General features: G+C 32.4%; 1 protein-coding gene across 2 annotated transcripts in view; it reads right to left on the bottom strand.

Annotated features, from left to right (window-relative positions):
- Positions 1-6,792: 6,792 nt before the first annotated feature.
- Positions 6,793-16,899, bottom strand: part of LOC143073326 (uracil-DNA glycosylase-like) — a 21,377-nt gene continuing 11,270 nt past the window's right edge. For both annotated transcript variants that reach the window (XM_076248772.1, XM_076248771.1), the window contains exons 3-8: positions 15,854-15,949; positions 14,873-14,927; positions 14,274-14,316; positions 13,442-13,530; positions 12,503-12,681; positions 6,793-7,987 (exon numbers count right to left, since the gene is read on the bottom strand). In XM_076248772.1, the coding sequence (XP_076104887.1) occupies positions 7,835-7,987; positions 12,503-12,681; positions 13,442-13,530; positions 14,274-14,316; positions 14,873-14,927; positions 15,854-15,949 (615 nt within the window). In that variant the 3' untranslated portion in view covers positions 6,793-7,834. The remainder of the gene's footprint in view (positions 7,988-12,502; positions 12,682-13,441; positions 13,531-14,273; positions 14,317-14,872; positions 14,928-15,853; positions 15,950-16,899) is intronic.

The raw sequence follows: 16,899 nt of genomic DNA, 5'->3' as shown, positions 1-16,899 counted from the left end.
AGTCGGGTGATGACTTCAACTTTTAACAGGATGGAATTGGTCAAAGCAGAGACATTGCATTCTACTGGTATAAAAGAGAAGACATTGCATTCTGCTGGTATGCATGCATGTCTTAGCAGAGCAGTCGTTTAATGTTTTTCTAACTCTATGCATTGTTGTTGCTTCATATGGAGTCCATAGATAATGCTTTTGTGGGTACAGTCCATCACAATTTGTATACAAATGTCACAGTCAACCAAATTATGATAGAACCCATTCTTTACATTGTCCAGTTATGATTTTATTTTCTGGAGGTAATTTTTATGTGTATGCTAAGGTTTACTGCGTGAAAAAAAGTAAGTGTTTTAGATCTTCATCTGCTATATAACACCATGTACCTATTGGGGATATATTCTTGTGAGGGTAGACATAACTATTTGTAGCGTATATGTTTGTGTTACTAGTTTGCTATTTATTTCTCCTGTTTTCAAAAGAATAGTAAAATTAAAATTGAGAATGGAAATGGGGAATGTGTCAAAGAGACAACAACCCGACCAAATAAAAAACAACAGCAGAGGGTCACCAACAGGTCTTCAATGTAGCGAGAAATTCCCGCACCCGGAGGCGTCCTTCAGCTGGCCCATAAACACTAGTCCAGTGATAATGAACGCCATACTAATTTCCAAATTGTACACAAGAAACTAAAATTAAAATAATACAAGACTAACAAAGTGTTTCCTGTACACTCTCAGATTTTATGAGGGACAAAGGATATTTTTTTCTGTATTTTAAAAGTGGTTCTAACGTTTTTAATTGCAATTGTTTTCTAAGTTGCAAGTTGACATTATAGGATTTGAAAGTCTTATCAGTCGGAAACCTGGTTGAAACAGAACAAAAGAATCGAAATTCTTTGTTAGAGAAGGCGATAAATGCTTACTGTAATGTTTACTATAGTAACAAAAAATTTAAAAGTTAATTGAAACTAATAAAATAACAATTTTCTTTTCATTTTAAAAACATGGTTTGCATAAGATTTCAATTTATCTATAACTTACAAAGTTAAGCAGAACAATAAGACATCAAGTCAACAACATGGGTATTTATCAAGTTGGATGTAGAAAATGCATAACCTCCGATTTTTTTGAAAAAATTACCACGGACGGAGAACATATTAATCTATTAGTTCAGTAATTTTCGTTTCTGCCCTTCCATTATGTGACTCAAGAAAAAATTCTAAAAAATGGGTAACAATTGTATCGAAAAGAGAAAATCGAGTGCACCTTTTATGTTAGGATGTGTTTAATGAGTTGAATATTTTGTCTTGAAAACGTACAAAGCAAGAATATTTGATACATCATCTCGGTTCAGATTCTAATATTGTTATATATTAGAGCTACAGGTTGACTTTATAACATAAACAAATCACAGTACTAAAAGATGAAATATATGGGTCAAGTGAAATACCTATCTAATGAATCATAAAAGGTGTGTTCTAATAGCTATTGTTTTTACTAAAAGTACTTGACGACAGTCTTTCAAGTTGGATGATGAAAATGCATATCTTTGAAAAAAATCAATTTTTTGTGTGTGATAACTAAGGTTTATAGTCTCCAACCACTAAAAAAATCTAGTCTGCCCTTCCACGAAATATTTAATTAGAATTTTTTTAAATGTTTATGAAATTTTAAAAATTCCACCTGACAACCGATTAGACAAAAGTTTTCAGTTGAATCAATGCAGACAAGATCATTAACTTGTCTTTTATAATGCAACTGACATATAAGGATCGTAATGGTGCAATGTGGATAAATTTATCGGTTTCCAAGAGCAAAATTTGCAGCGCGTCATCCCTACAATTGCTTCCATTTCTACGAATGTGAAAATTAACTGGCGTAATGGGGAGATAATTTTGACGAAGTAGATTCCTGACTGTTATGATTAGTTGATTCTAATCGAATTCATCCAAAAAAGATAGCATATTTCGTCTATTATCGTGCAGATTGGTACTGTCCCAATTAAAATGAAGACAACTGTGTTAGCTACCTGACTGTGAAGGACCTGTAGCTGTCTTAATATTCGGGACGATCCTGAATGAGGAAAAATTAGGAAAGCGCTTCGGACGCATCAAATTTATGATGTGTTGTTTTCATCTCTTTAAAAGCTTTTCATTTGGTTCATTTTTTTTCTTTTAAGCACTTTCAGTTTTGCATTTCCTTTGGTTTTTTTTTTATTTTATTTTTATTCCCCCAACGTACTTTAGATAGTGGCCATTCCTACGTTAAGTTTCTCATCAATATCTGTTTTATTCTTTTTATTTCTGGTTATACCTAGATGTTTTGCAGATGTATTTCTACCTATCGGAGAGCTGCAAATATTAACTACCATTTCCTGCTGGGTATTATAGGATACAAGGTACGACTTTTGTGGTTTGATTTTGACTTGGTCATACCACATCTTCTTTTTTATATTTGGTCTATGCATAGCGGTATACAATGTCCATACCAGTACTAACTAATGTGTCACCTATAGTGTAGCAATAGCTATTGTCCCCTTATGGCTTCATAATTCACTTTCTGTTACACTATCTACAATTACATTATTAGAGGATTTGTATAAGGAGGTTGATAGTTTTCCTCCTTACTGATTTGAATTCCTTGGCTGACAGATATCTTGTCAGAAACCAGATCCCCATCTAATACAATGCTTTTTATCTATACATATGACGTAGTATCCCTACCAATGCCATAGTGATATACCTTGTTGAATAATATTTCATGTTAGTTTATCAAAAGCCTTTTCTGTATCCAAACATAGTAGCAGGATTTCCTGGTGATATTCACAAGATTGTATTATTACTTTCCGAAGCCAGGAATGCGGCAAATATCAAAAGTATGGCTTCATTAAATATTCTTTGTAGTTGGGTTTGGAGTAGATAGATCTTAATGCATGTATCTATTCTGGATTTTGATACTCTACTGGATTAAAGTGAAGATATTGGTCACTGTATTTATTTTAAAGTTTGCTAGGATTTCTTCAATACTGGTGCCATTACATCTCCTGTCAGCAGCCTTTGTGGGATGTTTTTTACATCAGGTATTTCCTCCTATTTTATTGGTTTCGATTATGGTACTTTGCTGGGATAAGAGCCAATATATTTCTTAAACAAAGTCCTGTATACGTATTTGGGTTCGGTAGCTCACGGAAATTACTTGTCCACATTTCAAGAATGTTCTCCTTTATTTTAGCAATTTCTATCCATCTGTTTTTCAACAGTATTGCTACACACAATAACATATAGCTTCAACGAGCAAGATACCAAATTCTGGAGTTTACTCGTATTTTGACTATTTACTTAAAGATACAGTAGAAATGATCCATATATTGTGTATGATAATTGGTTTTCTGAGACACAATTAACTATACAATTTTCTAAATGTAAGCACACCTGCAATTTCCTTTCTGTGAGGTAAAATGATTCCTTTGCGTCTGTGGTCTATTGGTGATACAGAAACGGAGTCAGAAACCACGAAACAGTAGAGCACAGGTAGTTGTTAATTCTGGCAGATTATTGACTAAAATAGGTCAATCCCAGTCTTCTAGTGGTACTACTGCTGTCATGCACATCAAGAGCTTAGATCTTGCTTATGGATTTACAGTATTTCGGACGGAGTTCTTTTTTACCTTAATTATCCATGTAAATTTGTATCAGTTGTATCACACGTCTTTAATGGTAATAGGCAAATGAACCCATGCTTCACACGGCAAAACTATCAATGTGGTCCATGATTGTACTATTGAATACTATAGTATATGCATGTTTCTCATGAAACCAATGTCAGGAATTTACTATGAAAATCAGATATAGTAAGCTTTCTCTTTCTTATAAACTGGAACCATGTTAAAAGCAGTCATCAAAACTTCAGATACAGATCTTCGTTAAAACAGTTTGTATAATTTGGTTAGATATGTTGAACGATGGTGTGTAGTGCAGTTGAAATGAAAACTTGTTGGACGATCTCGGCCATTGGTTTTAAATGGACCAAGGTCTCTTAAGGAGTTTTATGACTAATAACTAGTTTGGTTTCATGGTTGGTTATCTGAAATTTAGTCTAGTCTATTTAAGTATACTTTTGAGTGGAACCAGTATTTGGGAATGTATCAGCTCTGATTGGTGTGTTGCTTTGAAGGTAATATATTTTTTTCTCGGTCGAGATATACATAGGTATTCTTGTTGTTTGCTCTGTGTCATGATCAAAATCTTTTTGGATTGTTGATAGGTAGTGAATTAAATCAACAGAGACTTTCAAATATCTCTATTTTAGTAACAGGTTCTGCAATCTCAGGTTTTTTTTGACATATTAACATAAAGCCATTAGTAGATCAGCATTTTTCATTAACTGTCATGTTGACTTATTGGAAGTGAGTAAATGTCAGACTATCAAAGAAGAGTACCAGACACCATCTAAGATCAACCATTATGAGTAGCTATTCTATCAGTAGACAGAAACTTTTAATACTGGGGCACCACTTTCACCATTGGTTTCAGAGGAAAACATTACGAAAAAGATTACAATGTAAAAAGACAAACACCCAAATTCTCCTCAATAAAAGCAATCTATATTTCCTACTCCAATTCATAGGAATAATACTCTATTTCATATTACCTAGAGGCTCTCAAGACTCTGTGTCGCTCACCTGTTACTGTATTTACTGATGTCGGCCATCTTGGTTGGTAAGCAGGGTCATTAGACACTTTTTAAAAATAAATACCCCAGTAATGATTGTGGCCAAGTTTGGTTAAATTTGGCCCATAGTTTTAGAAAAGAAGATTTTTGTACAAGTTACAAAAATGACAAAAAGTTGTTCAATATTGACTATAAAGGACAATAACTCCTTAAGGGGTTCTCTGACAATTTTGGTCATGTTAACTTATTTGTAGATCTTACTTTTCTGAACATTATTGCTGTTTACAGTTTATCTCTATCTATAATAGTATTCAAGATAGTAACCCAAAACTGCAAAATTTCCTTAAAATTACCAATTCAGGGGAAGCAACCCAACAACAGGTTGTCCGATTCGTCTGAAAATTTCAGGGCAGATAGATCTTGACCTAATCAACAATTTTTACCCCATGCCAGATTTGCTCTAGATCCTTTGGTTTTAAAGATATGAGCTAAAATATACATTTTACCCCTGTGTTCTATTTTTAGCCATGGCAGCCATCTTGGTTTGATGGCCAGGTCACATCGGACACATTTTTTAAACTAGATATCCCAAGGATGATTGTGGCCAAGTTTGGTTAAATTTGGCCCAGTAGTTTCAGAGGAGTAATTTTTGTAAAAGTTTACAGACGATGGACGCCAAGTGATGAGAAAAGCTCACTTGACCTTTCAGGTCAGGTGAGCTAAAAATCAAAATGTTTAGAATAGACAGAACCTGCTAAGCTGACTAGTTTTACCCAGTCAGTTTTTCTCCACATTTATAGATTCACTAGAACACACCCGTGATATCGCGGGTCCCTGACTTAATTGAAGTATATAACAATGTGTAAGCCTTATTTTAGTATTGGTATTGTCATCTGATAAAGTCATGTTGATTATAAGATACAGTTTTCTCTGCTTTCAAAATCTTTCTGTTTGAACCCGTCGACCTGGAACTTATCAATTATTGGTAATATTAATCATTTGGAAAACAGAAGGTCCTGGAATGGAGTATTTTTTAATCAACAGCATTGTTCTATATAATTTATAAATAAAGTTGAATTCTTTGATTCGCTATTCAACGTTATGCCCGCTAACAAATTAAAAACTGTACCTATACGCCTTATTTAGAAAGTCTTACTGATTAAAATACTACAATAGGGAACAATTTGACAATGATTGAGTAAAGTATTGTCAACCCTGTGATTATGACCCATGTATATAACAAAATCCTAAATACACCGTTTGGTGGTGTGCCTGTCAGATGTGGGATGTACAGATAAGGTAATAGGTAACAGGTACATATACTATTGGTATCGGTATCAGATTCGACCTGGAACTTGTTAATTATTGGCAATATTAATTATGTAGAAAACAAAAGGGTCTGGGGTGGTATAATTTTAAATCTACACCAGTGTCCTATATTATCTATATATAAAGTTGAATTCTTTGATTTGTCGTTTTTACCCCATGACGGCTGACAAATTGGACCTTGTTATTTAAGTATTATAGATATTAGCCAAAAACTGTTGTCCGACCTTAAGTTTTATCCATATCTATTTATGTATTTCTCTGTCCTGAGTGTTCCTGAACTTATTTGGACTGTATTCCTGTCAGTAATTTTAGCAGTATTTTTAACATGACCAAGTAAGCAAAAGGCTTGGCTTTCCAGTAAGCCGGAGGTTTGGCTAGGCATAAAACCAGTTTCAACCCACCATTGTTTCTTCAAATGTCCTGTACCAAGTCAGGAATATGGCAGTTTCGTTTCTATGTATAGAGTTTGTTTTTGTTGCACTTCAGTGTTTCTGCTGTTTTCTCTTATAGCTTATGTTTCTGTTATGTTTCCCTTGGTTTTAGTTTGTAACTGGGATTTGTTTTCTCTCAATCAAATTAGGACATGTGAACAGCTGTATACTACTGTTGCCTTTATTAAATTTGAACATGATTACCATGTTAGACAAAAATCACAAACTTTATAGATGAAGTAGACAAACTTTGGTTTCAGTCTAATGAGCAGTTTCAGAGAGTATTTTTGAAGACAAGTTTATGAAAGATAGATAACAAAAGACAGACAGATAGTGATGGCCAAATCTATCAAGGGCCAAAAAACTCAAAAGGTAGTTTTTTTTTTTTATTAACAATGCAGTTAAAATATGCAAATGAACATTTTAATTAAATGCATACACATACCCCAATGCAATCCTTAGGATTTCTTTTGTATTATATTATATTGGCATAATAAAAAGTGAATTTCACTAAAATCCATAAAACAATTAAAGCATCAACAAGATTATTATGCATATATTTTACATCTATATAGGGAAAACTTCCATGAAAATTGATGAGATTTAAAAATTGATTTGACTGTATCATGAGAGCGCTTTCAAGGTCAAATTGACAGATATTGGTAAAGGGTCAATTATCTATTCTTGCTACATTCATGAGATAATAAGTTGCTGCTCAAAATCTGCATCAGAATTTTATTAGTAAAAAAACAGTAAAACTGATTATTTTTCCAAATGTATGAGGAGGGACTAACCGCTGATTACAAACCTAAATATAATACATATTTCTAGAATTATATACCCATAGGTATATAATTAACCGAGCTGTTTCACTTGTACTTTGAACTCTTTTAATTGCAATTATACATATTTCATAACTTAAAACATAACCACTTGTACTGCTTTTAATAACAAAATAAATCAGTAAAACATAATTTCCTTAAAAAATCAACACTAATGATAATCTGTAATACTAGAAGAAAATAATATATCCACAATGTAAAATAATTCAATTTTCACCAATAATGATCACATAAAATGTGTGCAATTTTTTTTAGGTGCTCTCATTCATTTATACTCTAATTCATTTTTAGGTATTTTGATGTATCAATACTTTAGAGCAAATCTTAAATCACATTTAGTATTCACAACAAGCACTTGTATAGCAAACTTGTACTGTGAAATATATTTACACCAACACTAAATCACATTTAGTATTCACAATAGGCACTTGTATAGCATACATAAAGTATAACTAAATTACACCAGCACTAATTTGGTATAAATGACACTAATACTGATTTAAAGTTGCTGTATTTGAGAAGTTTGGCAGTGTACAGCTTTCAATCAATATCCTAGCCATTCTATTTTTCACTCTTGTGGTGGTAGGCGACACCAGTCAATAGGAGTTTTGCCATCTTTGTTGAGGAGATTGTTACACTCTGAAAAATGTTTGCAGCCAATGAATCCTCTGTGTGCCGATAGTGGAGATGGATGGACTGATTTCAGGATATGATGCTTCTTCTGTAAACAAAATAGTATATAATCATATGTAACTTGCAACAAAAGATTATGATTCAATATTGTCCTTATTTCTGTTAAGGAGGCTCGAGGGTATAAAAATTTCAGAAAAAAATCAAACATTTGTTTTTCATTAAAAATTTTATTTATTTCCTTTTGTAGTTGTTACTTTATCATATGGTACAAAAATCATTCAAAACAATCAATTCGTGTTGGCCCCAGATGACTTTCAAAATGTATACATCATTGAAAAAGTTCCAAATTATCTCCCTTTGGTGGAAAAATGCCATTTTTTGGCTCTAAAATTGAAATATCTTTTTCAACTCATCGGTGACCTATCTTTTTTAATATAATTTCCATATAAGCTGTACTTAAACTAAATTATTGTAAAATTTTAGAGATTTCTGTAATAAATTTCTTTTTTTATTTCAATATAACCTTTATTTCTCCTATTACTTCAACAGAAAAAAAACAACCTTAACAAAAATGTATGCTTCTTTTGAAGGCAGATTGTGAGCACAAATGAACGGTGACCCCACTTTTTTATTTTATTTTTCTATTAACTATAAAATAAAGTTCATTTATAGAAAAATATAGAGAAATCCTATATAAATGATTTAGACTAGCGAACCCCCTTAAGTTATACTGTTATCAGGGATAAACCTTCTGAACAGTGACTATGCAGAAGCAATTCACATTCTCTAAATGCTAAAATTCAAAATCAATTTTAGCTGTCATTTGAAAAGACATAGCAGTTGTGAATTTTTCCTACCTTTTTCTATAATTTTAAGGCAAAACTATTTGTGTCAGGTTTGAAGAATTTAAGATTGTGTTGAATCATGTATGAATTAGGCAGATGTGCAAACTTCAAGGGATTATTTTCAGTTTCTTTGAACAAATCTTTAAAAAGGTGTATGTAATATAATATCAATTTTATTTTTCTGTCATATTTAAATATTTTAATAAAATCTTTTTTCTAGTTGATTTTCATTGTATTTTTTAATGCAAAATAACAGCTATTTAATCTTCCAAAGAAAATAAATGCAGAATGTGTCCATGGGACACAGATGATGGGCCTGTTTGCATATACTTCAGAAAAGGGTATAACTCTAGAATGATAAAGGTGATGTCACCCAAATTCTAACTTGCTCTGTCTATCTTGTGGTAATAAGTAACGTGTATAAGTTTCATGACATTTGGTTAAGGCAAATAAAAGTTAGATGTACAAAGGGAACACTTGATGCTCCTCTGCTGTGACAAGGGCATACAAGTATCAGATATATGAAGCAGATATCAAGAGAATTTTGCATAAATGTAATGCTATACAACTTTCGATTGGTTGTTCTTATTTGGCTCATGAACAGCCAATTTTATTTTTGGCATAATTTAAACATCTCACAGAAATAGATAAATTTGATGTACTTCTTCCACTGAGACTTTTAAATGAATACTCAGTAAAATAGTTTCATGAAGTCATGTGCCTAACCCAAGTAAAAAGGGAATGTTGTGGGTTTGAAATCTTGAGTCAATCTTATATTCCTTACACATGAGAATATTAAAAGTTTTGGTGTTTGTCCATCGTTTAGAACTTATAAGGAGATCATGATATATTTGATTTGTACTAACAAGTGAAACTGCGAGCTACTGCTCACTGATGATACCCCCGCCGCAAGTGGATAATATTAATAGTGTAAAAATATGCAAGTGTTCGGTAAACAGGAAGTTGTCGAGTGATGAATCTGAAAACGCATCACACTGTAAAGCTGACTTATAAAAATCCTGAAACCAAATTTCAGAAATCCTTGTATTGTAGTTCCTGAGAAAAATGTGACGAAAATTTTTAACTTGGTTATCATGTGTAAAATCATACAAGTGTTCAGTAAACAGGAAGTAGTCGAGTGATGAATCTGAAAACGCATCACACGGTATAGCTGACTTATATAAATCCTGAAACCAAATTTCAGAAATCCTTGTATTGTAGTTCCTGAGAAAAATGTGACGAAAATTTTCAACTTGGCTATCATGTGTAAAATCATACAAGAGTTCGGTAAACAGGAAGTTGTCGAGTGATGAATCTGAAAACGCATCACACGGTATAGCTGACTTATATAAATCCTGAAACCAAATTTCAGAAATCCTTGTATTGTAGTTCCTGAGAAAAATGTGACGAAAATTTTCAACTTGGCTATCATGTGTAAAATCAGACAAGTGTTCGGTAAACAGGAAGTTGTCAAGTGATGAATCTGAAAACGCATCACACGGTATGGCTGACATATATAAATGTTGATACCAAATTACAGAACGGGTGGATGTGTAGTTCCTGAGAAAAATGTGACGAAAGTTTCATGGGACGGACTGACTGACTGACAGACGGACAGACGGACGGACGCACAGACCAGAAAACATAATGCCCCTCTACTATCGTAGGTGGGGCATAAAAATGTTTGAAGAAATTTTCTTTTTTATTTATGAAATTTCAAATGAGAAAAATTGAACCCAATTTTTTTAATCACATCCCCCTTTCCCTTATTCCAAAACTAATCTCAATTAAAATTTCTAATGGAGTTTGCAACAATAACTACTCATTTAAATACATCATAAAATATTAAGATGTAAAAAAAACTGCTTGTTATCACTGAATGTTATTTATTATAATTTATCAGTTGGTAGTAAAAAGTGAATATACATTGTACATTGTATATAACAAAGATTTAAGTTGATTCTGGACAAAGAAAGATAACTCCAATTAAAAAAAAATCTTGCTATTGCACAATATTTTGCAATTAGATATTTCTTGCTTACTATTCTGGACAAAGAAAGATAACTCTAATTAAAAAAAAATTTGCTATTTCACAATATTGTGCAATTAGATATTTCTTGCCATTGCGCAATACTGTGCAATTGAAAAGACTTGCTATTGCACAATACTTAATATAATAATTTTAGATCCTGATTTGGACCAACTTGAAAACTGGGCCCATAATAAAAAATCTAAGTACATTTTTGGATTCAGCATATCAAAGAACCCCAAGATTTCAATTTTTGTTGAAATCAGACTAAGTTTAATTTTGGACCCTTTGGACTTTAGTGTAGACCAATTTGAAAACAGGACCAAAAATGAAGAATCTACATACACAGTTAGATTTGGTATATCAAAGAACCCCATTTATTCAATTTTTGATGAAATCAAACAAAGTTTAATTTTGGACCCCGATTTGGACCAACTTGAAAACTGGGCCAATAATCAAGAATCTAAGTACATTTTTAGATTCAGCATATCAAAGAACCTAACTGATTCATTTTTTGTCAAAATCAAACTAAGTTTAATTTTGGACCCTTTGGACCTTAATGTAGACCAATTTGAAAACGGGACCAAAAGTTAAGAATCTACATACACAGACATGACAGTTAGATTCGGCATATCAAAGAACCCCAATTATTCAATTTTGATGAAATCAAACAAAGTTTAATTTTGGACCCTTTGGGCCCCTTATTCTGTTGGGACCAAAACTCCCAAAATCAATACCAACCTTCCTTTTATGGTCATAAACCTTGTGTTTAAATTTCATAGATTTCTATTTACTTATACTAACGTTATGGTGCGAAAACCAAGAAAAATGCTTATTTGGGTCCCTTTTTGGCCCCTAATTCCTAAACTGTTGGGACCTAAACTCCCAAAATCAATACCAACCTTCCTTTTGTAGTCATTAACATTGTGTTTAAATTTCATTGATTTCTATTTACTTAAACTAAAGTTATTGTGCGAAAACCAAGAATAATGCTTATTTGGGCCCTTTTTTGGCCCCTAATTCCTAAACTGTTGAAACCTAAACTCCCAAAATCAATCCCAACCGTTCTTTTGTGGTCATAAACCTTGTGTCAAAATTTCATAGATTTCTATTAACTTAAACTAAAGTTATAGTGCGAAAACCAAGAAAATGCTTATTTGGGCCCTTTTTGGCCCCTAATTCCTAAAACGTTGGGACCAAAACTCGCAAAATCAATACCAACCTTCCTTTTGTGGTCATAAACCTTGTGTTAAAATTTCATAGATTTCCATTCACTTTTACTAAAGTTAGAGTGCGAAAACTAAAAGTATTCGGACGCCGGACGACGCCGACGACGACGCTGCCGACGCCGACGCTGCCGACGCCGACGCCGACGCCGACGCCAACGTGATAGCAATATACGACGAAAAATTTTTCAAATTTTGCGGTCGTATAAAAAATCTGAACTTTTTTTTCAAGTGGTCACTGACCATGAAAATGAGTTCAAGGACATTGGACATGTGACTGACGGAAACTTCGTAACATGAGGCATCTATATACAAAGTATGAAGCATCCAGGTCTTCCATCTCTAAAATATAAAGCTTTTAAGAAGTTAGCTAACACCGCCGCCGCCGCTGATCACTATCCCTATGTCGAGCTTTCTGCAACAAAAGTTGCAGGCTCGACAAAAACTAACAAGAACGTTTGTTTACAAAATGAAGAGCATCACTTTTCTTACCAATATCTTACCTTATCAATAAAAGCTCCTTTCTTTTGAGCATAAGCTCCCCACAGCATAAACACTATACCGGAACAATTCTTATTTAGCCAAGAAATAACAGCATCTGTTAGTTTCTCCCAACCTTTGTCTTTGTGAGAATTTGCCTGACTTGCCCTCACAGTTAAACAGGCATTCAACAACAGGACACCTAGTAAGAAAAAAGAAATTTCTCATATATCAAAAAAGTTTCTTACTGTCAAGTTGGCAATGAGCTAGTGTTTCTCAGAAGCTTTATGTATTATTAACTAGTTTTCTTCTACTGAAAAGGTCTTTTCATTAAAATCACATTGTTCATTTTTAAAGGCTAATCTTTCAAAAAAATGCATCAATTAAAAGTATATTAAAATGTAATTTTATTAAAACATGACAACATATTAAGCAAGATCAATTAAAAGGCAAAAATGGATCATGTATTCCTGCATGGAAGGATTTGTCAAGAGGTTGATAAAGAGGAGTAAAAATAATAAACTATAGACTTAAATGAACCAGTATCACTCCCTTAAGTACATGATGCTGCAACTATTACCACAAAGAACTAATGAATGATTGCAGTATAGCTTGATTTCAACTGTTGAACAGGAATTCAAACAAAAATATTCAACGAAAAATGTTCACCTTGTAATTATGCATATATGATAATGCAGCTGACAAACAAAGTCAATGAAAAAAGTTGAAAATACAACACAATTGTGTACATTGCCGCGATATAGCCTTTTTGTGCTCATGCGGTGTAAAGCAACCAACAATCAATCAATTGTGTACATTTAAAGATTCCATCAATAAAACACATTGTTATAAATTTCAAAATTGTTATTTTGTTTTATATATAATTTGCAGTGATTTTAAAGTCTTAAATAACCTTGCCTGTGTCATCAAATACATTTCCAATGAACTAAAGGACAACCTACCTTGCTCAGACCAGCCTGTCAATGTTCCATGACTTGGACGTTCAAATCCTTTTATGTCATTCACCAGTTCTTTATACATATTAACAAGGCTGAAAGAAAACAATTCAACATACTGTAGATTATCTATTCATGGATTGGATAGTTCGTCTCCGTGGCAACCATACCACATCTCCTTATTTATATACAGTATCAGTCCTATCTAATATTTCCTAATGTATCATGACATGAGAACCTCTGGGACTAGAAGTCCACCAGGAGTGGTATCAACAATAGACAATAGGGATGGTTGAGATTCCAAATAATAAATACAATCGCAACAATAGTTTGTGTGACTGTCTCTAGTCAAGTTGATTTTTTTAATACCTGAATATATATACACTGTAGTTGTTTTAATTTTGTAGAATTTGGTGCTGAAGACACCAGTCTATCTTATAAGACCATATATTTATCTCTTGTTGCAATTTGTTTATCATGTCATTGGGTTTCTGTTTCTTTCGTATTTATCGCCTATTTCTTTTAATTCAAATCTACTCACCATTAATTTTTTTCTTATTTCAATTAACCAAGGGGAATAACTCATAAATCCTTTAACCAGTGATGTTGAAAATTAAGAATGTCAGTTGTACTTAACAACTTGAGAGTATATTTGTAATATCAAAGTATCTGTTGTGATAATAACACTGAAGTAAGGTTTCAGATTAGTCATAGAACATAGCTTTCCTGTAATATGAGTTCCTTGATTCTGAGTTTATTTTTGACTGGTAATTTATTCAGATTTTTTTTCACCACTGGGAGTTATTAATAGATAGCAACAAGAATCTACGAAATTTACCTTGGTGGAGGAGGCACTCCTTTCTGTACACTAAAACAAAGACCTGAAATAATATATAAATTTAAACATAATTATATCATGAATTAAAAAAACTTCTTACTGTAAATTTAGAAATTATTGTTGGTATTTTTTATTGCCATTTTAGAAGAATGGACAAAAATGTGAGAATAACAATTAAGATTTCAGGAAAAGCTGCATACAGATATATACATCAGATATCAGAATTTAAATTTCTTATTGTTGCAATATTCATTGTGTTACCGCTGGGAAAACTACGGAAGAACCCTTATTCATCTATCTTGTTTATATGAGGAAAACCATTGAAAAACCAAGTTAAATTTTGTTGAGGTTCTAAACTGTGAAGTTTAAGGGATCTAATTTGAAAGCTGTAGGAGTTGATTACACAAACTATGTACCAACATTTCTTTAATTACCGGCCTGCCCATCTGCCCAACATCATTGTTATCTGAGCTGGCTTTGGACTTTATCCATTCTTGCCATAAAAGACTTCAACAGAATTATTAAGGTAAGCCAGTTTATATGTACAATAGGTTTACTTGTAATGTTTTATGAAGTTATAAATATTAGTTATAGCTCACCATGTGCTTGTCTTGGTCCATGGTAAGGATCCTGTCCTAGTATTACTACTTTTACCTAAATTATATAGAAAAAGAGACAATTATCAAACTACAGAAAACCTTAAAAATTAATTGTGTATCTATATTTCATATCTAACATAATACTGTACAATCTTCTATAACATCATTCTTCTTTTAAACATACAAAACAGAACATTAAAAGATAAACATCTCCCTTTATATATTTCATGGATCTGGAACAAGCTTATGATAATTGAAAATAAGAACTTTGTATTATTCATTTTTGTTGCCTTTGTCAACTTCATCATTAATTATTTTTGATATTCAAGTTAAAGTTATAATAATGTGTCTTGTAGGGTAACATGTCTTACTGATACCTAGTGAACTGGTGTATACTAAATTTTCATACATACATGTGAGTGGAACGTACAAATAAGTACATGTCCACAAATTGTCTGATAAATATTGTTAATTACAAGCCATTGGGACTGATCAAGAAAAATTATACCCAAACTCTGAGAAGGTACTATTTTTTTTACCAAACAACCCATAAAATTTAATTTTAAAACAACCAATTACAGAATTAGAATTTTAAAAGCACTGACAATGCAGTGAATCAAAAATGTTTTTCTTTCAGTCCAGCCACCCAAAAAGAATGCAAAAAGTTTTTGTTGGAGGAAAGTCTAATAATAATTATTTCTAAAATTATATTCAGCATGAATAGTTATAATAAAAGCTGATAATAATTTCTTTTTCAACCACTGTTCATAGGAAATATTGGTTATATATAAAATGCATTATGCCATGGCAATACGAGAAGAACCATGATGTTTGCCAAACATTTAATAAAATAAAAATTTAAATATTTAAAGGCATCATCAAACAATGTTCAACTAAATCCTTTTTTGTGATTGCATGATTGTTTTTTGGACTGATATGGGTCACAATATTCAATATAAGAATCTATACTTACAAACTTACATCATTGACTTTACAATACCTTGTCCAGCTAAAGACCTGGTCAGCAGGAGGATAAATCGTTCCTTTTTTTCTTTCTGATTCTACAAACTTCGACAACTGTAAATAAACATTATTAAAAATCCATACTTTAATGCAGGATACATATATACGAAAAATAATAGAGGTTTCAGTTTTAGATTGCTGTTGATGTCATGTATGATTTTTTCCTATACACTCAAAAACAAAAGTTATTGTTGGGATGTTTCTGCTCAGATTTCAATAAACTTTTACCACTAGAAGCAGAATTGTCACAGGTTTTAACTTTTTATGGTTCTTTATTGTAAAAACATAGTAAGGAAAATGCACTTAAACTTCAAAGATTGATTTAGTACTAATGATATATCAAAGTTTTTCATAGATTCCTTAGAAAAATGGTAGTTTCTAAATGACAAGGTACAATGTAACACTCAGTGGTATAAAAGGATCCAAATACCACTTTGTATCATCATTAATTAATTTGGAGAGAATGAATAAGCCTGAAAAGTCTCTGTAGGCTTCTTATCCATACATGTCAAGTGACATGATATTCGCGTGTAATAAACGCTTTTTCAACGGTTTACACGCGAGGATTTTGTCACATGGCGTGTACACGCTTTTCACCACTTTACACGCAATTACACGCTTTTTCGTTCTTTTCATTTTTTGGTCGTTAGTGATATCGCTATTCTCAGGGTTTTTCCTTATTCGGCGATAAATACCGAAAAATTCGAAGTAATTGTTTGGCTGTCGTATTGTTTATTTTTCTATATGGACAAACTGTAAAAGGTAAGTAGTTTGTGTTTAGTTGTAACGATTTTGTGACTTTCTTTCAAATTCACTTTATAGGGGAAATGTGCACAGAAAGGAGTCACTTTCAGGGCCTGTACCGTCGTCTAAAGTGCCGATTGTTAAGCCAAAACGATGTGTACGGCAAGATTCAAGATTTATAAATTATATTTGAGTTCGAGTTTAAATGATCGAGTGACAAGTAACGCATAATTTGTGCATTCTATGTTGCAATGATAAAA

The sequence above is a fragment of the Mytilus galloprovincialis genome, chromosome 4 (assembly GCF_965363235.1).
Source record: "Mytilus galloprovincialis chromosome 4, xbMytGall1.hap1.1, whole genome shotgun sequence".
NCBI classification, from domain to species: Eukaryota; Metazoa; Mollusca; class Bivalvia; order Mytilida; family Mytilidae; genus Mytilus; species Mytilus galloprovincialis.
Note: the sequence above shows the minus strand (reverse complement) of the source record. Positions and strands in the feature narration are given on the sequence as shown.